Source organism: Myotis brandtii, unplaced genomic scaffold (assembly GCF_000412655.1).
Source record: "Myotis brandtii unplaced genomic scaffold, ASM41265v1 scaffold48, whole genome shotgun sequence".
In the NCBI taxonomy this organism is placed as follows: Eukaryota; Metazoa; Chordata; class Mammalia; order Chiroptera; family Vespertilionidae; genus Myotis; species Myotis brandtii.
This window is the reverse complement of record NW_005368341.1, coordinates 7,142,346-7,161,619: the sequence shown is the minus strand read 5'-3', so window position 1 is coordinate 7,161,619 and position 19,274 is coordinate 7,142,346. Positions and strand designations below refer to the sequence as shown.

At 34.7% G+C, this 19,274-nt stretch overlaps 1 protein-coding gene across 1 annotated transcript in view; it reads left to right on the top strand.

Moving 5' to 3' along the window:
* Window positions 1–19,274, top strand: part of AKAP9 (A kinase (PRKA) anchor protein 9) — a 123,006-nt gene that overhangs the window by 43,783 nt on the left and 59,949 nt on the right. The window contains exons 10-16 of the mRNA XM_014547560.1: window positions 3,625–3,721; window positions 5,075–5,170; window positions 10,865–11,221; window positions 12,782–13,006; window positions 14,048–14,188; window positions 14,667–14,770; window positions 17,852–18,057. Coding sequence (XP_014403046.1) covers window positions 3,625–3,721; window positions 5,075–5,170; window positions 10,865–11,221; window positions 12,782–13,006; window positions 14,048–14,188; window positions 14,667–14,770; window positions 17,852–18,057 — 1,226 coding nt within the window. The remainder of the gene's footprint in view (window positions 1–3,624; window positions 3,722–5,074; window positions 5,171–10,864; window positions 11,222–12,781; window positions 13,007–14,047; window positions 14,189–14,666; window positions 14,771–17,851; window positions 18,058–19,274) is intronic.

Below are 19,274 nucleotides of genomic sequence, written 5' to 3'. Positions count from 1 at the left end.
ATATATAAAATTAAAAATGAGAGAGAGAGAGAGAGAGAGAGAAAGAGAGAGAGAGAGAAAGAGTGTGTGTGTGTATGTGTGTGTACTTTGAGGGTAGTTTGTTTCACTTATTGACTGTCTCCTGTGAAGTGTTAGAAAGGTGGAGGTTTTTGTCTGTTTACATCACTGATATGTCCCAAACCTTATAATAATTCCCTATGCACAGATGTTCAATAAATATTTGTTAAATGAATGAACAGTTAATAATACTTTATTTGGGAAGTATACTATAGTGTATAACTAGCTCTGTAAAGTCCTCAAATATTTCATCTAACTGCTTGTCTCTGCTGTCCTTAGACTGATGTCTTTATAGACACCTCAAGACAATTTTTTTTTTCGAGAAAATAGTGAATGTCCACAGTTCTTTGGAAGCAGTATGCTTCTCCTTTGATTCAGGGTCTGTATGTAGGCTTTGGAATTGGCCCAGCCTTTTTTTTTTAAATATATTTTATTGATTTTGTTTACAGAGAAGAAGGGAGAGGGACAGAGAGCCAGAAACATCGATTAGAGAGATCAATCAGCTGCCTCCTGCACGCCCCCCAGTGGGGATGTGCCCGCAACCAAGGTACATGCCCCTGACCGGAATCGAACCCAGACCCCTGAGTCTTCAGGCCGACGCTCTATCCACTGAGCCAAACCGGTTCGGCCGGCCCAGCCTTTTAAAGTTTCCATTTTATTTGAGATCAGGTGTCCCCAAACTTAATCATGCATCAGAAATTTAATTTTGAATTTTATATTATTGAAACTTAATATTATTTTTTAATACTTAAAATTACAGACTCAATAGCTTTGAGATGGAACCTGGACACTTGTATTTGTAACCAGGTAATTCTGATGCAGGCAGTTCATGGATTGCCACTTGAAAACCACTACTTTAGGTTTCCTGATGGGAAAGAAAATAGGAAGATAGCAAAAACTCTCTAATAACCAGCTACAATATTTTAAATTGCCTTCTTTTAATTAGTGATGCTTTTTCTCCAAAGCATGAAAAAAGGGGAATTTTCTGAAATGTAGGCTTACTTTGCTGTTCCTGCATTTGAACTTTTGCCAGCTTGCCACCCTCTCTCAGAGTTTCTATACTCAGTGGAAATGTATTGAGAATACCTTTCAAGTAAAATCATTACTTCGCTCCCCCACCACCATTGCCAAAGAGACATTTATTGACCACCATGCTCACTCTTACTAACAGTAATGAGTCAAAGTCATTTCTTGTAACTGTCATCATACATTTGGACACAACCATAACACTCTTTGAATAAAGAGTATAGTGTTCTAAGGTAGACGTGAACTAGTTTAAGAGAAATAACTGAGTCATTCATTTAACACATTGGTTATGTCATACTAGAAGCCTCTTAGGGATATAGTATGGAGTTAGAAGGACCATGGGCATAAGAGTCAGCCAGACCTGCATTTGACCACCTCTGATTTGACTTTTTATTGCCTGTTATTTGGGGCAGATAATTTAAGCATCTCAATAAGAGCCTTGGCTATATAGCATGGAAGAAGCTTTAGATGTATATAAAGCTGCCCTTTCCCTCATGAGACTTCTATCTAATCATTGAAACAATAATTATTCACAAAATAATTTTTTAAAAGTAGTGATTGGGGAATGAAACATGGTGATACAGCCAAAGTGCTAGAATTTAAATCCATCTTTGTGTGATATTTTTCACTGTCCATCCTGTACATTTCTGTAATATTAGAGTGGCTCTAGGAGAAAAGAAAATCAAGGGATGGATATGAAACATTGGGGTGGAATAATGTTGGGAGCAAAGCAGAGGAGAAAATCAAAGTTGATTTTGTTGTTTGGGATTAGAGAATATGGAGGAAAATGGTGCATAAGTATAAATAAAGAAATCAGGCTGGTGGGGAATGGGACCTTAACTGTAAGAGAGGAGCAGTGAATTCGGTGTTAGCCAGATTTTTTTTAATTTGGGATAAATAATTTCAAATGCTATAAAGCTACAGAATGAAGTCAATGTAACTTAGCAGCACCTTTTTGGAGTTTGTATCTTAATGGTTCAATAAATAATCAGGAGGGTTTTCTAGGCTATGACAATAATAATGAATACTGAAGCCAAGGATCAGAATAGTGCATATAAGAAGCAATTAGGAAACAGAGACAAAATGTTGAAGAAGATAGGATAACCAGGAAAGGGCAGAAAAGAAAGTCAAGGGAAACGAGTTTTTCCATTTGTTTCACATGAACATAGACTATGAATATAGGACAGGAATAGGTGATTCATAGCAGAAGAAACTTACTTGGCCGATAGCATTTGAAAGGACATGTCATCTCAAAAATAAAGACGTGTTCTAACTAAGTTTTAAGACTGTTAAAATTTCATGTTGCTGAAGTTTTGAGAAAATACTTAAATGATACTGTTTTGGGAATAAAATTAATATAACATTTTGTAATCTCGCATTATATTAAAAATTTAAATATTAAGCCTGACAATTATGATTTTATCATATAAAAACATCCATAGATTATATTTATGAGGATCTGTATTGTAGTATTATTTGTAGTAGTGAACATTTGGAAACAATCAAATGTCAATCGGTAGGGGATTAGTTATGTATAAGTTATGAAGTGGGACAATGACAACTTGTATCCGGCCTTTAGGGGATGGCGAACTCAAAGAAGAGAATGGGAGAAAGAAAGGAGGAGGAGCTTAAGAGGAGGGTGGAATGGAGAAGGTGGCATGAGTGCACACGAAAATGGGAGTGAGAAATTATATTAGCTAAAAAGAAAATTTTAAATTTTACCCTTTAATTTTTTACCCATAGTTCCTAAATATTAATCTTACCTTATTTTTATGACCTAAGTTAAGCATTTTAGGAACTTTTTTACAGAATACCAAAAGATAACACAGATTAAAAAGAAAAACATTTCAGACTGTATAAATTAAGAATCTTCCCTTCACTGTCACTGCTCCCAGTTCCACTAGAGGTAATCATTGTTATTTTCACGTGTATTCTTCCAGACTTCTTTTTTGGTGTGGATGTGTGTGCATATAAATAATTTTTAATAGAAATGAGATTTTATAAACTTTTTTACTCAATAATGTTATAGATAACACTTTAAAATATCTGTACCTATAAATAACTTTGTGCCATACATTTGTAGTTGCCTTTAGAAAATGACATGATCCTAGCCAGTGTTTCTCAGTGGTTAAGCGTCAACCCATGTACCAAGAGGTCACGGTCACATGTTCGATTCCTAGTCAGGGCACATGCCTGGGTTGTGGGCTCCATCTCCAGTAGGGGGTGTGCAGGAGGCAGCCAATCGATGTTTCTCACTCTCTTTCTCCCTTCCTCTCCCTAAAAACCAATAAAAACATATTTAAAAAATAAAATAAAATGACATGAAATTCATTGGTGATGTTAAAGTACTCTTTCAGTTATGTTATTTTACTTTTAAATGGAAAATTAATAACTAATATGTTTTAAAATGTAATATCTGTAACTCTTGACCTATCATTTTTGTTTCCCCTGCTCCAGTACACACATTCATGCATGCTTTAAATTTGGATTATCAGTAAAACTCACAACTCTAATGTTTCACCCTCTTTTATTTATATTTAGCTTCTCCATTGATTCAGTCGTAATTACTGAATCTGATGTACAGAAAACCATGCAAACTGGAAATCGTCTAAAACAGAACATGGATGGTACAACAGAGGTATTATATCTTTAAACTGTAATGTGTACTTATTTTTTTCTTACTGTCATTTCTATGTCTGTGGTTTCGTGATTTATCCAATAAATAGTTGCTGAGAAGTAAGCATCATAAATATGAGGATAATACCTTATATAAACTACCCAGAAGAATAGAGGGGTTTTTTTCCCCCCTGAATATGATCAGTTTAAAACTTTTTTTATTTTGTATTATATGGGCTGTGTAACAAATTAGTTTCAGTGCCTTGGCCAACAGCTTTTCTTATCACCATTGGAAGTTGGACCAGACCATCTCTAGAGTAGGGTTTAGGGATCTCCTGAACCAAAGATGGTAGATTGGGACAGTGGATGAGGCTTCCTTCAGCACTGGCTATGTTCTATATAAAAGCCCTCATCTTTTCCAGTATATGCCATCTAGGTGCACCACCTTCTGCCTCTCCTCAGTGTTGTATCTATTCCCCATTTATGGCCATTTTTAGTTCTTAAGTCCCAAAGAAAATTAAGATCCTTGCTCTCATTCTGGATGCAGAGGAGAGATGTTGGCTACCTTTTTTATTCTTTCACATTCATTCCATTTGGAGTATCTCTCTGTATGATATTCAGGTATTTGGTAAAGAAATACTTGCATGCTGAGAACAAGTTTACATTTTTTAAAATATATTTTATTGATTTTTTACAGAGAGGAAGGGAGAGAGGGATAGAGAGTTAGAAACATCCATGAGAGAGAAACATCCATCAGCTGCCTCCTGCACACCCCCTACTGGGGATGTGCCTGCAACCAAGGTACATGCCCTTGACCGGAATCGAACCTGGGACTCTTCAGTCCACAGGCCGATGCTCTAGCCACTAAGCCAAACTGGTCAGGACACAAGTTTACATTTTTAAAAAATTATGTTTTTTCTATTTATAAAAATAATTTGTATTTATAGACAATTGAATACTATTCATGTGTACCAAGAAGGAAAGAAATTTGCTTATAATTTCATGAGCCAAGGTAGCCACTGTTAACATTACTTAAAATTAAATAAATACAGCTTATTCATTATATTTAAGAAGTATCTTTTTCCCACTCTATAATTGTATATTATTAAATACAAATATGTAAATATTTTCTCACTTTGCATCTTTATTAAGTGCACAGTAGCAAGTACAATTATTTAGTAGGAGTATATACTCAATTATTCACTAGAATTATTGTTTTCAATGAAGAGAATGAAACTGAAATTTATTTATTAAAACTTCTCAGAAGTTTTCTAAGAAATACTGATCTTTTGAAGATATTTGAGAGTAGAAGTTTACAAATAAGTTGTGTATAATTAGTGTAAATAAATATGTCATATTTTACTTTTTAACTTAGTGTTCAGGTGATGGATTTGGAGTGGAACAAGAAACAAATATGGTTAAGTTGTTGGAAAAACAGTACCAAGAACGATTAGAAGAAGAAGTAGCCAAGGTAAGTTTATAGTTTGTCCAAAAGATTATTGTGGTTTATACTCCCTTGAGTCTTCAAAAACGTAGGTTTTGTTGATGGTAACACACTTTATTTTTTTGTTATAAGTTTTATACATGGCTTGTCTTTAAGTTCTCAGATACACAATTGCCTATAAGTGGAACATCCTGTGATGTTTTCTTTGAGAAAAAGCATTCTTTTCTTGATGGGGAATAGTAATCAGAAACTTTTTAAAATACCAAAACAAGTTTTTATAAATTTGTTACCCTGTGAATAGTAGGAGTTTGGCCTTCCTTAAAGGTGGGGGAATGTGGTAGGAAATGAGAAAAAAAAGTGGTTGGTCTTTTATATATTACCTTTGCTTACCTTTTCCCAGAGACATTACTGTGATATTAATGACTATAGATACTCTTATGCTATGCCCCCAGAGCGATTCTTTTAAACTCTTGAATACCAAGTATATTACCTAGCCTATCATTATGATCCCTTTTATTTTGTCTTTGTATTCTCTTTAAAAACTCATATACCTCATCAGATTCTTATATTGCAACAGTTGAATTCTGAGTTTGTCTTGTTATTTATGACAATACTTCACTGTTCCAATATAACAATCCCAGTGGAGTATATATATTTTAAAGGGGGAAGATTGATAGGATATACAGGAAATGCATGGGAATTAGGTTAAAAATAAATTAAATGAAGAGGTTAAGAACCAAGGAAATATATGGGTCATCAGGACTTAGTCACTTCTGTATCTGAATTGAATGTTTAGTTCCTGGAGATCAAACTAAAAAGTGAGGCACCATCTTTTATATAGCTCTCATTATGTAGTTCTTTAGAAAAATGTAAGTTTTCTCTGCCTGACTTTTTACTTAATGCAAAAGAAGCACAAACTTTCATTTCTTTTAGAGAATTTCAGAAGTATTTTCGGTTAACAGTAAGCCTTAGTAACAGATAGCAATGGCTTAAATATTCTGTTTATTAAAAACAACATTATAGAATGCCCTTAAAAGTCTGAGCTTCTTTAGTGAGCTCTGAACTATTTGGAATTTCAGCTCATTGTTGGGGGACAAAAAAAAAAAAAATTCAAACGCTAAAATATGGGACTTTTCTATTATGTTTCTTTCTGGCCCAAATGCTTCCTGGGGAATTCTTCTCACTTCTTGATTATGGTTTCTATCGAATTAGTGGGGAAACTGCATTGTATAGAAACCCAAAGCTTCCTGCTCCACAGAGAGCCTGCACTATTTGAATTCCAGCCTAGGTTGGCCACCAGAGGGTAGTGTTGTCATTTACTAGCCACTTCCTGCTGCTCCATGCCCTGTGGAGATGACAAATTCTAATGTATATATACTCCATTATTATTTTTTGATTTGTAAAGCATCATTCCTCCATCGGCTCCCCACCCCTCAGCTGTTTCCAAGAAAGCTCACAGAAGCATTAGCAAGTAAGGAGAGCTGCCTTGGCAAAGTGTAAGGTGGTTTGATGGAAGAATGCCGGTGGACATCTGGAATAAAATCTGTGGACTGAGGGCAGGGAAGGCACCCCCAGGGTAGGGAGGACTACCGTGTCTGCAGTGAGCAATGAAAACGGCTCTACCCATTGGGGTGCAGAAATGAATTTGTTCCCATAAAGGATAGAGAGTGAAGACCAACATTGGATGTTAGCAATCTAAATATTCCTGTTCTGTCCAGCACTATGACGCTCCTGAAAGGCCCACTCAGTCTGCCAGGAGCAGAATGGGCTTCTTACTCTTTAGGGAACTGGTACAAATGAACCCCTGAGCATAGTCCAGGGATGGGATACTGGGAACTGCTAAGTCCTGAGATGGCGCTGGGAACATGGCAGAGGTTACAGGTGGAACCTTTTTACAGACAGCTGAGAGAAATTATACACTATACTGAAACATGGAAAGGGGGTTAAATCATTAATAGGGGTAAATCAGAGGGGAGTATGTTGATGGCATAATAATAAAAATAAAAACGCTTGATAAAAATGACAACTCTTGGAGTCCAAAGGGAAACTGAGAATTGGCATGATCCTACAACATAAACGAGCTGTGCCCATCTCCAACACAGCCTGTGCATATGCTAATTTTCTTCCATGTCTCCTCACTTATCAAACATACTGCCATAGCACCTATTTTATTTTAAGCTCTTCTTCCAATAATCTAGCAATGTAGGCATTGTCTTCAACAATTGACAGATGAAGAAACTGAAGGTCAGTTGTTCAAGGTTCCATGGTAAATGAGATGAATACAAGAGCTGGAATGAAGCCCTGTGGCTCTAACACCAGGTCCCTTTGCTATGCTTTGCTCGTTTCCCAAGAAAACCTGGATGAATATGCACCTAGAGATGTGAGCATACATATCTACATAGAGCCTCAAAAGGATGCTCACCTTTATCCACCAGTGTTCTTGTCAATCGAGAGGAGTCCAGAGCTTTGTGGCCTTTCTGCACTTCTCCTGGCTGTTCCAGAGTGGAGTGGGTGGTGACCTGGGGCTATAAAGGAACTGGGCCAGGAAGGTATCCTCTGGTTGCTCCAGTCTGTCTGCAGGAGTAGAGGGAGGTTTGAGAAACCACAGCCCAGAGGGGCAGGGAGAACACCTTGTTGGAGCACACATTCCGGAGCCTGTTGGAACAAGGCTTGGAGGAAAGCCACACCATTACCACTAAGACCACAACAGCATGTACATTTGGTTAAGGAATGGAAACAAATTATGGATAAGAAAGACTCTCTTGACATGACTGCTATGGGCCTTTTAGAGTACCTTTTTGTTTAGTTTATTGTTGTTAAAAACAAGACCATCATCCTGCTTTAGATAGAAAATTCCTGTCTACTACAAAATTGCAAGCTCTGAGAAAAGTCCCAAAGAATGGTTGATTTTACAATAAAACAATAGCATGTTGTAAAAGGATGAGTAGAGTGGATGAAAAACGGTTCTACTGAAAGAAACCTCACAGGGTAACTGGGCACGTCAGGGAGGTAGTCACACTCCAGGCATATAAATTCTTTTTATGTTGAATTTATTGGGGTGACATTGGTTAATAAAACCATACAGGTTACAGTGTACAGCTCAACAAAACATCTGCATAGTACAGTGTGTGCCCATCACAGAAAGCAAAGTCTCTTTCCATCCGCATTTATCCCCCCTTGGCCCTCTTCTACCTCTATCCACTCACCCTGCCCTCTGGTTGTCACCATACTGTTGTTGTGTCTATGTGTCTATCCTATATAATAAAACCCTAATATGCAAATGGACCGAACAGCAGAATGACCAGTAGCTATGATGCGCACTGACCACCGCGGGGCAGACGCTCAATGCAGGAGCTGCCTCCAGTCTGCATTCCCACCAACAGTGCATGAAGGTTCCCCTTTTCTCCACATCTTTGCCAGCACTTGTTGTTTGTTGGTTTATTGATGATAGCCATTGTGACAGGTGTGAGGTGATATCTCATTGTGGTTTTAATTTGTGTCTCTCTGATGATTAGTGACATTGAACATCTTTGCATATCTCTCTTGGCCATCTGAATGTCCTCTTTGGAGAAGTGTCTATTCAGATCCTTTGCCCCTTTTTTAAATTGGATTGTTTTCTTGGTGTCAAGTTGTTTATATAATTAGGAAATTAACCCTTTATCATATGTATCATTTTCGAATATGTTCTCCAATTCAGTGGGTTACCTTTTCATTTTGTTGATGGTTTCTTGTGCTGTGCAGAAGCTTTTTAGCTTAATGTAGTTTCATTTGTTTATTTTTCCCTTGCCTGAGGAGATATATCGGCAAAAATATTGCTAAGAAATGTCTGAGGTTTTACTGTCTATATTTTCTTCTAGGATTTTTGTAATTTTGCCACTTAAATTTAAGTTCTAATCCATTTTGAGTTTATTCTTGGGTATTGTGTAATTTGATAGTCTAGTTTCACTTTTTTGTATATATCTGTCCAATTTTCCCAAAACTATTTATTGAAGAGACTGCCTTTACTCCATTCTATGTCCTTGCCTTCTTTGTCAAATAGTAATTGAGCATAAGGCATGGGTTTATTTCTGAAATCTCTATTCTGTATCATTGATCTGTATGTCTGTTTTTATGCCAGTACATGCTGTTTTGATTACTGTGGCCTTGTAGTATAGTTTGATATGAGGTAGCATGATTTTTCCAACTTTGTTCTTCTTTCTGAATGTATATTCTGCTGCTTTGGGATGAAATGTTCTGTAAACATCAATCTGGTCCAGTGTGCCATGTTGATTTTTTGTCGGTAAGAGCTATCCATTGATGTCAGTGGGGTGTTAAAATCCCCCAAAATGACTGTATTGCTGTCAATCTCTCTCTTAATGTCCACCAAAATTTTTTAATATATTTAGGTGTTCCAATGTTGAGTGCACATATATTTACAAGGGTTATATTGTCTTGTTGGATCGATTCCTTTAATTTTACATGATGTCCTTCTTTGTCTCATATTATGGTCTTTGTTTTGAAGTCTGTTTTGTCTGATGTAAGTATTGCTACTCTACTGTTTGTTTGTTTCTACTTGCATGGAATATTTTTTTCTATTACTTCATTTTCAGTTTGTGTATAGCTTTTGTTCTGAGGTCAGTCTCTTTTAGATGGGTTTCAAAGCCCAGGCATGCTTTATCTCAGACTGTGGCAACCAGGCTTCCGCCATTGCAAATTCTCTGTGGAATGTCCCTTGAAATAAAGTTATTGGTGCAGTTGGTTCTCAGAGGCTTGGATTTGTCAGAGCCAAGGCTGCTGGACAGAATTTCTAAGTACCTATGCTAGATGGGACACAAAATAAGGAGGGATTTAGGATCATAGTTGGAGTGGAAATTACACAAGAGCACAAACCAAGTATTTCACTCTGGGAACTTAATTGTAAGGAAATAAGACAGGATATGCACAAAGATTTTTGTCACAGTGGTGTTTAAAATAGTGTAAGACTGAAATTAGTCTAAATGTCCAACATAGAAAATTGAATAAATTTTAACATATTTATATAATCTGAAGCTTTAAACTCATTAAAAATCATATAGTAATATATTTTAACTTGAAAATATATTTACTATGGTCAAGCTATAAACACAGATTACAATATTAGGATTTGACATTTTTATAAGGAAAATGCATATCTGTATCTATTCATATCCATATTGATAGTGAAAGAGAAAGTCAGAAGAGTATTACTAAAGTGTTAGTGGTTTTTCTTGGAAGAGAGAAACATATGGGCTTTTATTTCCTTTTTTCTAATTTCTGTTCTGAACATTTATTGCTGTCATAGTAAGAATTTAAAAACTTTTTTTAATTTAAAAAGGCAAGCAGTATTCATTGTAAAATAGAAAATCTTTATCTCTGTATCACTTAATCATAGGATTTCTTTTATGAGGTCAGGCTTTTTTCTAATCCATGTGTTTTTTCTTTTCTTTTTTTATTATCTTTTAAGCTATTTTTTATTTTATTTTTTCCATCACCATTTATTCCCTCTATGCCCTCTTTCACCCCCACCCACACCCTCAACACCCTGCAATCACCACACTGTTGTCCATGCCATGAGTTCTCTTTTTTATTTTCTTTTTTCCTCAATCCTTCTCCCCCCAAACTCCCTCCCCCTCACCAGAGTCATGTAATTTTGAGTGGTACCTGCTTTTTCATTTCTGCTGGTATTTAGAAATCTAATCCTTTTTTGTTTACCTTATTCTTTAGGTCATTGTGTCAATGAGTGTAGCATTTGCTCAACAAACTGAACTATCTAGAATATCTGGAGAAAAAGAAAATACTTCATCATCGAAAGAAGCAGATGCTCTTTGTCAACAAGAACAACATTATTTAAATGAAATGAAATTACTTCAGGGTCAGCTTGATTTTCAGACTTTTGAGACAATGGACATGAAATGTAAAGAAGAATTTAAACCACTTAGTAAGGAGTTAGGAGAAGATGGGAAGGAAGTTCTATTATCAAACAATGATAATCTTGATGATATACTTGAATCAAAGGACCATGAACTGACTATTTCAGAAGAACTGTTCTCCAAAGATAAAACATTTATAGCCAGAGAATCTGTAAGTATGCCTCCTTAAATATAAAAACTTATATAAAATTGTGACTTTCTTCACTATACAAATATTAGCAGTGATGTCGCATAATGGAAAAGGAAAGTATGAAATCCAGTCTTATGATTCACACGATGAAAGTGTTTTATTACTTCTAAGGTATATGAGTAAATGACTTAATATTATTATTAAATAAAACAAGTCTGGTTCATAGTATCCTTATTTGTCTTAACACATTGTGCATGGTAAAATCTAAGTTATACCTATATTAATTTGTTTTAGGCAGTTCAAGATTAAGTATGTTATAATTTGACAATTTGAATTAATAAATTTAATATTACCTAATTTAATATGATACTATCACAAGAAAATAGCTAACAATTTAAAGCATTCTAGTCTGTATATACTGATTCTTTTTCTTTACTATCCATTAATGGAGAATCAATTCTGTCTATATCTCAACTATTTGTGCCATTAACAAAATAAATTCTACCTATTTTAAAATTATCTACATTCAAATTTTTGATTAATGTTCAGGATAGGTTATGTCTTGTTAGTGGCATATTTAAATAAAATTGCCAACTCTTTCTATAGTGCAAAACTCCTGAGGTATTCATGAAAATCTCTTTAATTTACCAACAACTATTGAAGGCAGAAAAATCAGAATGATCGTTTAAGTAGTAGCTCTTCAGAAATTTAAGTACTTGTAGAAACCCATTAAGGAGTTGACTTCTTATGATTATGAGAAAGTGGAATATAAAACTTATTTCCAAATAAAATTTATCGGAGATTGTTTCTTATCAAGCAGTTCCCTGTAGTATTGTGATGACCACTGCATAATATAAATTAAATAGGTAAAATTTCTCATGTTTTATAAATTTAATTTTAAAGTATAAGTATTACATTTATATTATTTTCCCATTATAAAATGTCAAAGGAATAATGAGTTTTAGCTTCATTAAGTAAGGAAGGAATCTTGAGTATCTTTATTCTCCCTTAGAATTAGATTACATCTAAATTAACTGATAAATAACTATTTTATTTTTGGAGAATATGTAACATGTATAGTGATAAACTAACTTCATATTGATTAAGAATTATAATTAAGACAAGTATCTTTTTAAAGTATCTCTATATATAAAAGGCTAATATGCAAAGTGTCCCCTCGGAAGTTCGACCGGGAGAATGGGAGTTCGATCAATCGCTATGATGTGCGCTGACCACCAGGGTGCAGTGCAGAACATGGCGGGCAACCAGCGGTGGCGGCGGGGTGCTGAGGGAGTGAGGGAAGGAGAAGGCGGGGAAGAACCGAATGATGGCAATGCGCAGGGTGGCGAGGGAAGGAGGAAGCAGGGAGGCTGGGACCCTGGTTGGCCCTGATTGCCAGCCAGGCCTAGGGACCCTACCCGTGCACAAATTTCATGCACTGGGCCTCTAGTTTATAATAAGTATATTAAAAAGTCATATGCTTTGTGGGATTAATAGAATTGCTTTCATATTTATTTAAAATATTGATGCTGACAAATTTCTACAACATGTGTTATGATTGAATTTTTTTAAAATTTATAGATCCATGATGAGATTTTGGTATCAAGCATGGATGCTTCTAGACAGCTAATGTTAAATGAAGAACAACTGGAAGATATGAGGCAGGAACTTGTACGACAATACCAAGAACATCAACAGGCAACAGAACTGCTAAGGCAGGCGCACATGCGCCAGATGGAGAGACAGCGAGAAGACCAGGAGCAGCTACAAGAAGAGATTAAGAGACTGAATAGACAGTTAGCCCAGGTATGGGACTTAAGAGTCCCTTTTCTTCCTGATAAAAATAGTATTATTTATATAGCCTTTTTTTAAAAAGTCAAAATTATTGCCAAAATGTGACTAAATGCAAATATTTAATGTCAGGAATAGACTCCATCAGCACAACAGCCTTAGGTCTTATTAGGGAGATCTGGCTCATTGGAGTGCATTGTGTCCCTACCATTTTATTTATCTTTCTTTGCAGGCACTGGAAAAGGGGCTGCAAGGTTGTTGTTTTCTTAATCATTCCAAATTTTTTGTGCTGAGGTGCAGTTAATATTCAGTTTCCCATATTTATTTATATAGTTTTGTGAGTCACCAATTAACATCTCCAAGGTTTATCTTTATCTGTCCTTAATCTGCCTTTTAAATCATGAATAGAAATCTGAAGTGGTATGTTTCTGGATCTTTGTCCAGGGAAACATCTCTTCTTGATTTGAAAAATGCAAATTTACATAACGTTCTTATCCCTTTCTTGGCTAAATTTACATACTCCTTGGTATTTGGGAGCTGGATTCTTATCAATTGCTATATATAATATACTCTCAAAATCACTGCAGAAAAGCAAGAAATATTTATATAAAAGTTCTTACTAAAACATTTATTTAATTTGGGGAACTTAGCTATTAGGAGAAATAAGAAATAAACAACTCTTAATATGTTCTTTCAAATATAGAACAATAGGAAATTGGGAGTTCATAAGTCATTTGGAAAAATTAATTTTGCTTTTCTTCATTGCATTTTGTAAATTTAAACTTCTGAATTTTCAATGCAAAATTGGCATATAAAATAATATTTCAGTTGCATAAATTCCTAAATATTTAGGCTTAATTAGCTTTTTTTGGTTTTTTGTTCTTTCAAATTTTGCATTGAACTTTATAAATGCTTTTAACCCCTTATCATGGGATATGAATCATAGGTAGAACTAGGGTCTATTGGTCCCAGGGGGTTAAAACAAACCTGCTTAATATTTCTGCCTTTATTTTCTGTCGCAAACAATATTCTCTCATGACCTTTTTTCTTATTTAGAGATCCTCAATAGATAATGAAAACCTGGTTTCAGAGAGAGAGAGGGTGCTTTTAGAGGAGCTGGAAGCACTAAAGCAGCTGTCTCTAGCTGGAAGAGAGAAGCTGTGTTGTGAGCTGCGCAACAGCAGTACGCAAACACAGGTAGTATGGACTTTGACCTATCTAGGAGCAATGGATCAACAATGCAGTAGGATTTGTTTGTCTTTGTTGTTGTTGTGAAATGTGTCCTTCATTGGCATTGCACTTAAAATATTTGTGATTGCTTACATGTAAGATAGGTGGAGTTAAGATGCCTTACATTCTATGTAAGTAATTTGAATCTGACATTGCTAGGAGCAACTGTCGTCTCACTGAGCAGGCTAACATACTTTATTGTTGCACTATAGCATGCATTAGCTTGAACCTACTGAAATTTTTTCATCTGTAGAGTCTTTTATCTTTTTTTGATAATGCTAATCTCTTGATAAAATATAGTTAAATATTATTTTGTACAGTATCTATTCTGCATGTAAAGGTTTCTGTTTCACTTTGTAACAGTATAAAGGAATGACATGCTATTTCCAAGATGACAGGTTTTCTTTCGATCTTGTCCTCTCTACCTTTACACAAACTTACACAGGAGGAAAATGAAAAGCAAGGGGAAGTTGAGGAACAGACCTTTAAAGAAAAGGAATTGGACAGAAAACTTGAAGATGTGCCTCCTGCTGTTCTGTCCAATGAAAGGTATACAGAATGTGTATTTTTTTAACGCAAAAATGAATTAAAATAGTTGTTCCAATGTTATAAATTATATTTGTCCTTATTTTTATCTTGTATATTTCTTTTATTTGTACATTCTATTTTGTATGTAAAGAGTAACAGTTTCTGTTCATTTAAATAGACAAGCATTTAAATTTTTTGTATGTAAAGTAATTTTTAACAGATATTGATCAGATAACATTTAAATAGACAAGCATTTAAATTTTTTGTATGTAATTTTTAACAGATACTGATCAGATACTTAACTCAGTAAATGTTACAGCATCATTTGGTTGTTGAACATTTCTGGATTGATTTTATTTTGCTCATAAGGCATTTTTATACTAAAAAAACAAAATTGTATTTGTGGTTTTATTCCTTCACTGGATGGACATGAATTCAGTATAAGCTACCCCCTGGTGTGTTCATGATGAGAAAAAAAAATTAAGTGTGATAGTCCACATGTAGCTTTCATGCATTATTTACTGCATAACAAATGAGATTAAGTGTGATAGTCCACATGTAGCTTTCATGCATTATTTACTGCATAACAGATGAGAACTTTTTTTAAAATATATTTTTTTATTGATTTCAAAGAGGAAGGGAAAGGGAGAGAGAGATAGAAATATCAATGATGAGAGAGAATCATTGGTTGGCTGCCTCCTACACGGCCCTACTAGGGATCAAGCCTTGCAACCCAGGCATATGCCCTGACCAGGAATGGAACCATGACCTCCTGTTTCATAGGTCGACGCTCAACTACTGAGCCACATTGGCTGGGCCACATGAGAAGTTTTAATCCATATCCCAGTTTTACAGAGGAACAAATTAATGATCTGATGTTAACAAAACTTTTCCTTACTTTGATTTTTGTAGAAGTTAGTATAAAAATGTAAAATATAAATGAGAATAGTTATCCCAATTAATATTAAGGATTTTAAGCACAATATTTTAAAATTTGTTTTATTCAAATGAAAACAATTTCTTTAATTTTAAATTAAAACTAATATCTACTAATTTAATTTCCTCCTTTTCTAATTTCTGTGATTGTCAACCCTTTGTGTCCTCCTAACCTCCTTCCTCAGCTTGCATGGAGGAATTTGGCCCCTAAGATTTTGGCTTCCCCATTGGATCATCAGTATGGAACACAGTCAGTATGGAACTCAAACAAGAAAGACAGTGTATGAAAATTAGAGCTACCATGGCAATATAAAATAAACAATATGTTTATTTTATAATTATAAAATAAATATAAAATAAATGTTTATTTTGTAATTGAGATAAAGTAATTTTATCTCAATTAGGTATATTTTTTAAATTATGCAGTGTTTAATTATTAGGATTTTTTGTGGTGAGTGCTGATAAATTAGTATTCATATTCATTTCTTTTTGCCATCATATTAATTTTAATTATTTCTCTTATATAGAAATGTTTTCAAAATATTTTAGTCTTGGGGTATTTGGGGCTTGAACAAAATTTCAGGAAAAGTTAAAGAAATAAAACCCTTGACTTACTCTACTAACTAAATTATTTAGTTTTATTTTTAATATCCTTGCTTATGTAAGCAGAGAACTTGATCTAGGTGCAAAAATAGATCTGCCTGTTCACTTGACAAATACTAAAGGAAAAATTATGCATTTATTACCTTGTCTTAAAATAGTTATGTCATGTGCCTGTGAAAACAGATATCCTTTAACCTGATTATTGGTGGTCGTTCAGTATGAAACTGAGAGAGAAAGCTGTGTTAAGGCAGAGGATCTTTTCCATGAAAGTCTCTTATTTTGTCTACATGTATGAAATATAAAGTTTGCCCCTGCAGTACCTTTGTTGAATTAAGCTGTTAAGACACGAGAATTGTTTAATTAGTCCAGAAGGTTAATCAGAACATCTTCTGAATCACCATTTCTGGCATTATATTTCTTGACATGGAAAGATGTTAATGTTAAGCAAAATAGAAAGCTTACCAAAGTAGTTTGTCCAGGATAATTCCATTTAAAATATATGTATGAGAGAGATGGTGGGAAAAGTCTAGAAAGATAGGTGTTAAAATGTTAATAGTGATATCTCTGAGTGCTGAGATATTTTGGTGGATGGTTAGCAGTATTTTCTGATTTTTTTTAATAAGAGTTTTTATAAAAGAGAAACACATTAATATCATTTGGCTGAAACTAGGTTCCTTCTACTGGTTGAAATGAGGGTGTTGGTGGATGGTTAGCAGTATTTTCTGATTTTTTTTAAATAAGAGTTTTTATAAAAGAGAAACACACATTAATATCATTTGGCTGAAAGTAGGTTCCTTCTACTGGTTGAAATGAGGGTAGTATATGTAACTTGAGAAATTTCTGTCTCTGGAGTAGATGTAATGGCCTATGACCATGGTCGGCAAACTGCGGCTCGTGAGCCACATGCGGCTCTTTGGCCCCTTGAGTGTGGCTCTTCCTAAGCCTTAGGAGTACCCTAATTAAGTTAATAACAATGTACCTACCTATATAAGTTTAAAAAATTTGGCTCTCAAAAGAAATTTCAACGTTGTACTGTTGATATTTGGCTCTGTTGACTAATGAGTTTGCTGACCACTGGCCTATGATATTCCCTCTGGTGTTAACAGATAGTGAAATTTCACAGTAGACCCTTTTAAAAATAGGTCTATGCCAATTTAACCAACTAGACCATCACAAGTAAGATATATAAATACACAATTTTTTCCAGTGGATTTTTAAAATTACATTTTAAAATGTATTCTTTGGCACAATGTAAAACATATACGAATAACCATGAGTGGTATTACCATCTCATAACTTACATATACTTGGGTTGGGTACTACCACAACTTTTGCATCTCCTTAAATTTTTTTTTAATCTGGAAATTTTTAAATGTATAAAAGAATTTTTTTTTAAAAGCACTTCATTGTAGGTGCTATTGCATATTATTTTAATAGAGAGGATCTTCTGATACTTTATTTTTCAAGTCAGATATTTTGTAGTTCACTTTTTTGGAGACATAAGCAAAGTGTTTGATTTTTAGAAGATTTAACATTTTAATAAATGTTTCTTTATCTCTACAGGTATGCACTCCAGAAAGCTAATAACAGACTTCTGAAGATCCTCTTAGAAGTTGTAAAGACAACAGCGGCTGTTGAAGAAACAATTGGCCGCCATGTCCTTGGTATTCTGGATAGATCTAGTAAAAGCCAGTCACCTGCCAACCTGATATGGAGGTCAGAAGCAGAGGCACCTATAAAGTCGCGTGTTCATGAGGAACACACAGGAGGTACTAGCTTTATATTCTGTTGAAACTGTTATTATCATCATCAATAAATCTTAGAGTTCAAGGCACTTTGCTATGTATTGAAAATAAAGTGGTTTCCCAACAAAAAGACCTCCAAACACAAATGCTTTAGAGCCACTGTTCTCAAAACACCATTATTGTCTAGCATTTACAAGTGGTGTCTTAGAGTTGTCCTTATATATACTCAGGGTTACTACTGTGCTACATAAATCAGAGGATGTTTAATTTCACCACTAATAAAAGAAAAATTTTACATCACCACTCAGGATTCTCACCAGTAACCAGGAGGTTTAGGCAATATCTTGCAACCACCCTATAAATAAAGGAAAGATCAGAAATAAAGAGCTTTTAAGAATCAAACAACAGTTTCACGTATCTGTTGATATGATTAGAAGAAAGTTTTTATAAGAAATCCAAGGTTTGAATTTATCTTTGAACAATCCTCTGTTACACTATTTCTTCCTTTTGGAAAAGTGGTGTGAAATATGGCAGAATATGTGTGGATCCAGAAATTAGGTCCTGACATGACATAGCTGCCTTCCTACCTTTTTTCAGCTGTGTGAGCTAGGCTCTTCTTTGAATTTCTTACTTTCGTATTGCTGACCTCCAGTCTCTCCTATTTTTTTATTCCTTGTTTCTTACTGTAGAGGGAGTCAGGAAATTAGAAGGGGAGAAAGTTTTTGTCAAGTGGAGAGAAATAGTCTGGCTCTTGGATCAGAAGATCAAGCCCATGCTTCACTTCCATGCCACAACTAATCATTTCTCCCCAGTTAGAGGTTGACATTCTAAAAATGCCAGTTTATGCAGTTTTTGAGAGTGTTCTGTTTAAATTTCATGTGAGAAGGAAATTATCCATGCCACTAACAGAAAGTTTGCCTAATTACAAGTTGGCCAGTTGCATGTTTCTAAGTGCAGAAAAAACTTGATTTGGAACTTTAAGTAAAATTAATATAAAACAACTCAAAGTCAAAGTCAAAGATAATTTTAAAAGCTGCTTTTAGTAATAAGACCTGAAATAATACTGTATTTTAAAACTGCTTTCAAATTCATTCTTTTTTTTTTTTTATTGGAATTATTTTTTCTCTTTCTTTTTTTTTTCTTTATTTTTTTTTTATTAAATCTTTATTGTTCAGATTACATTTGTTCCTCTTTTTTTTTCCCCCCATAACTCCCCTCCTCCCAGTTCCCGCCCCACCCTC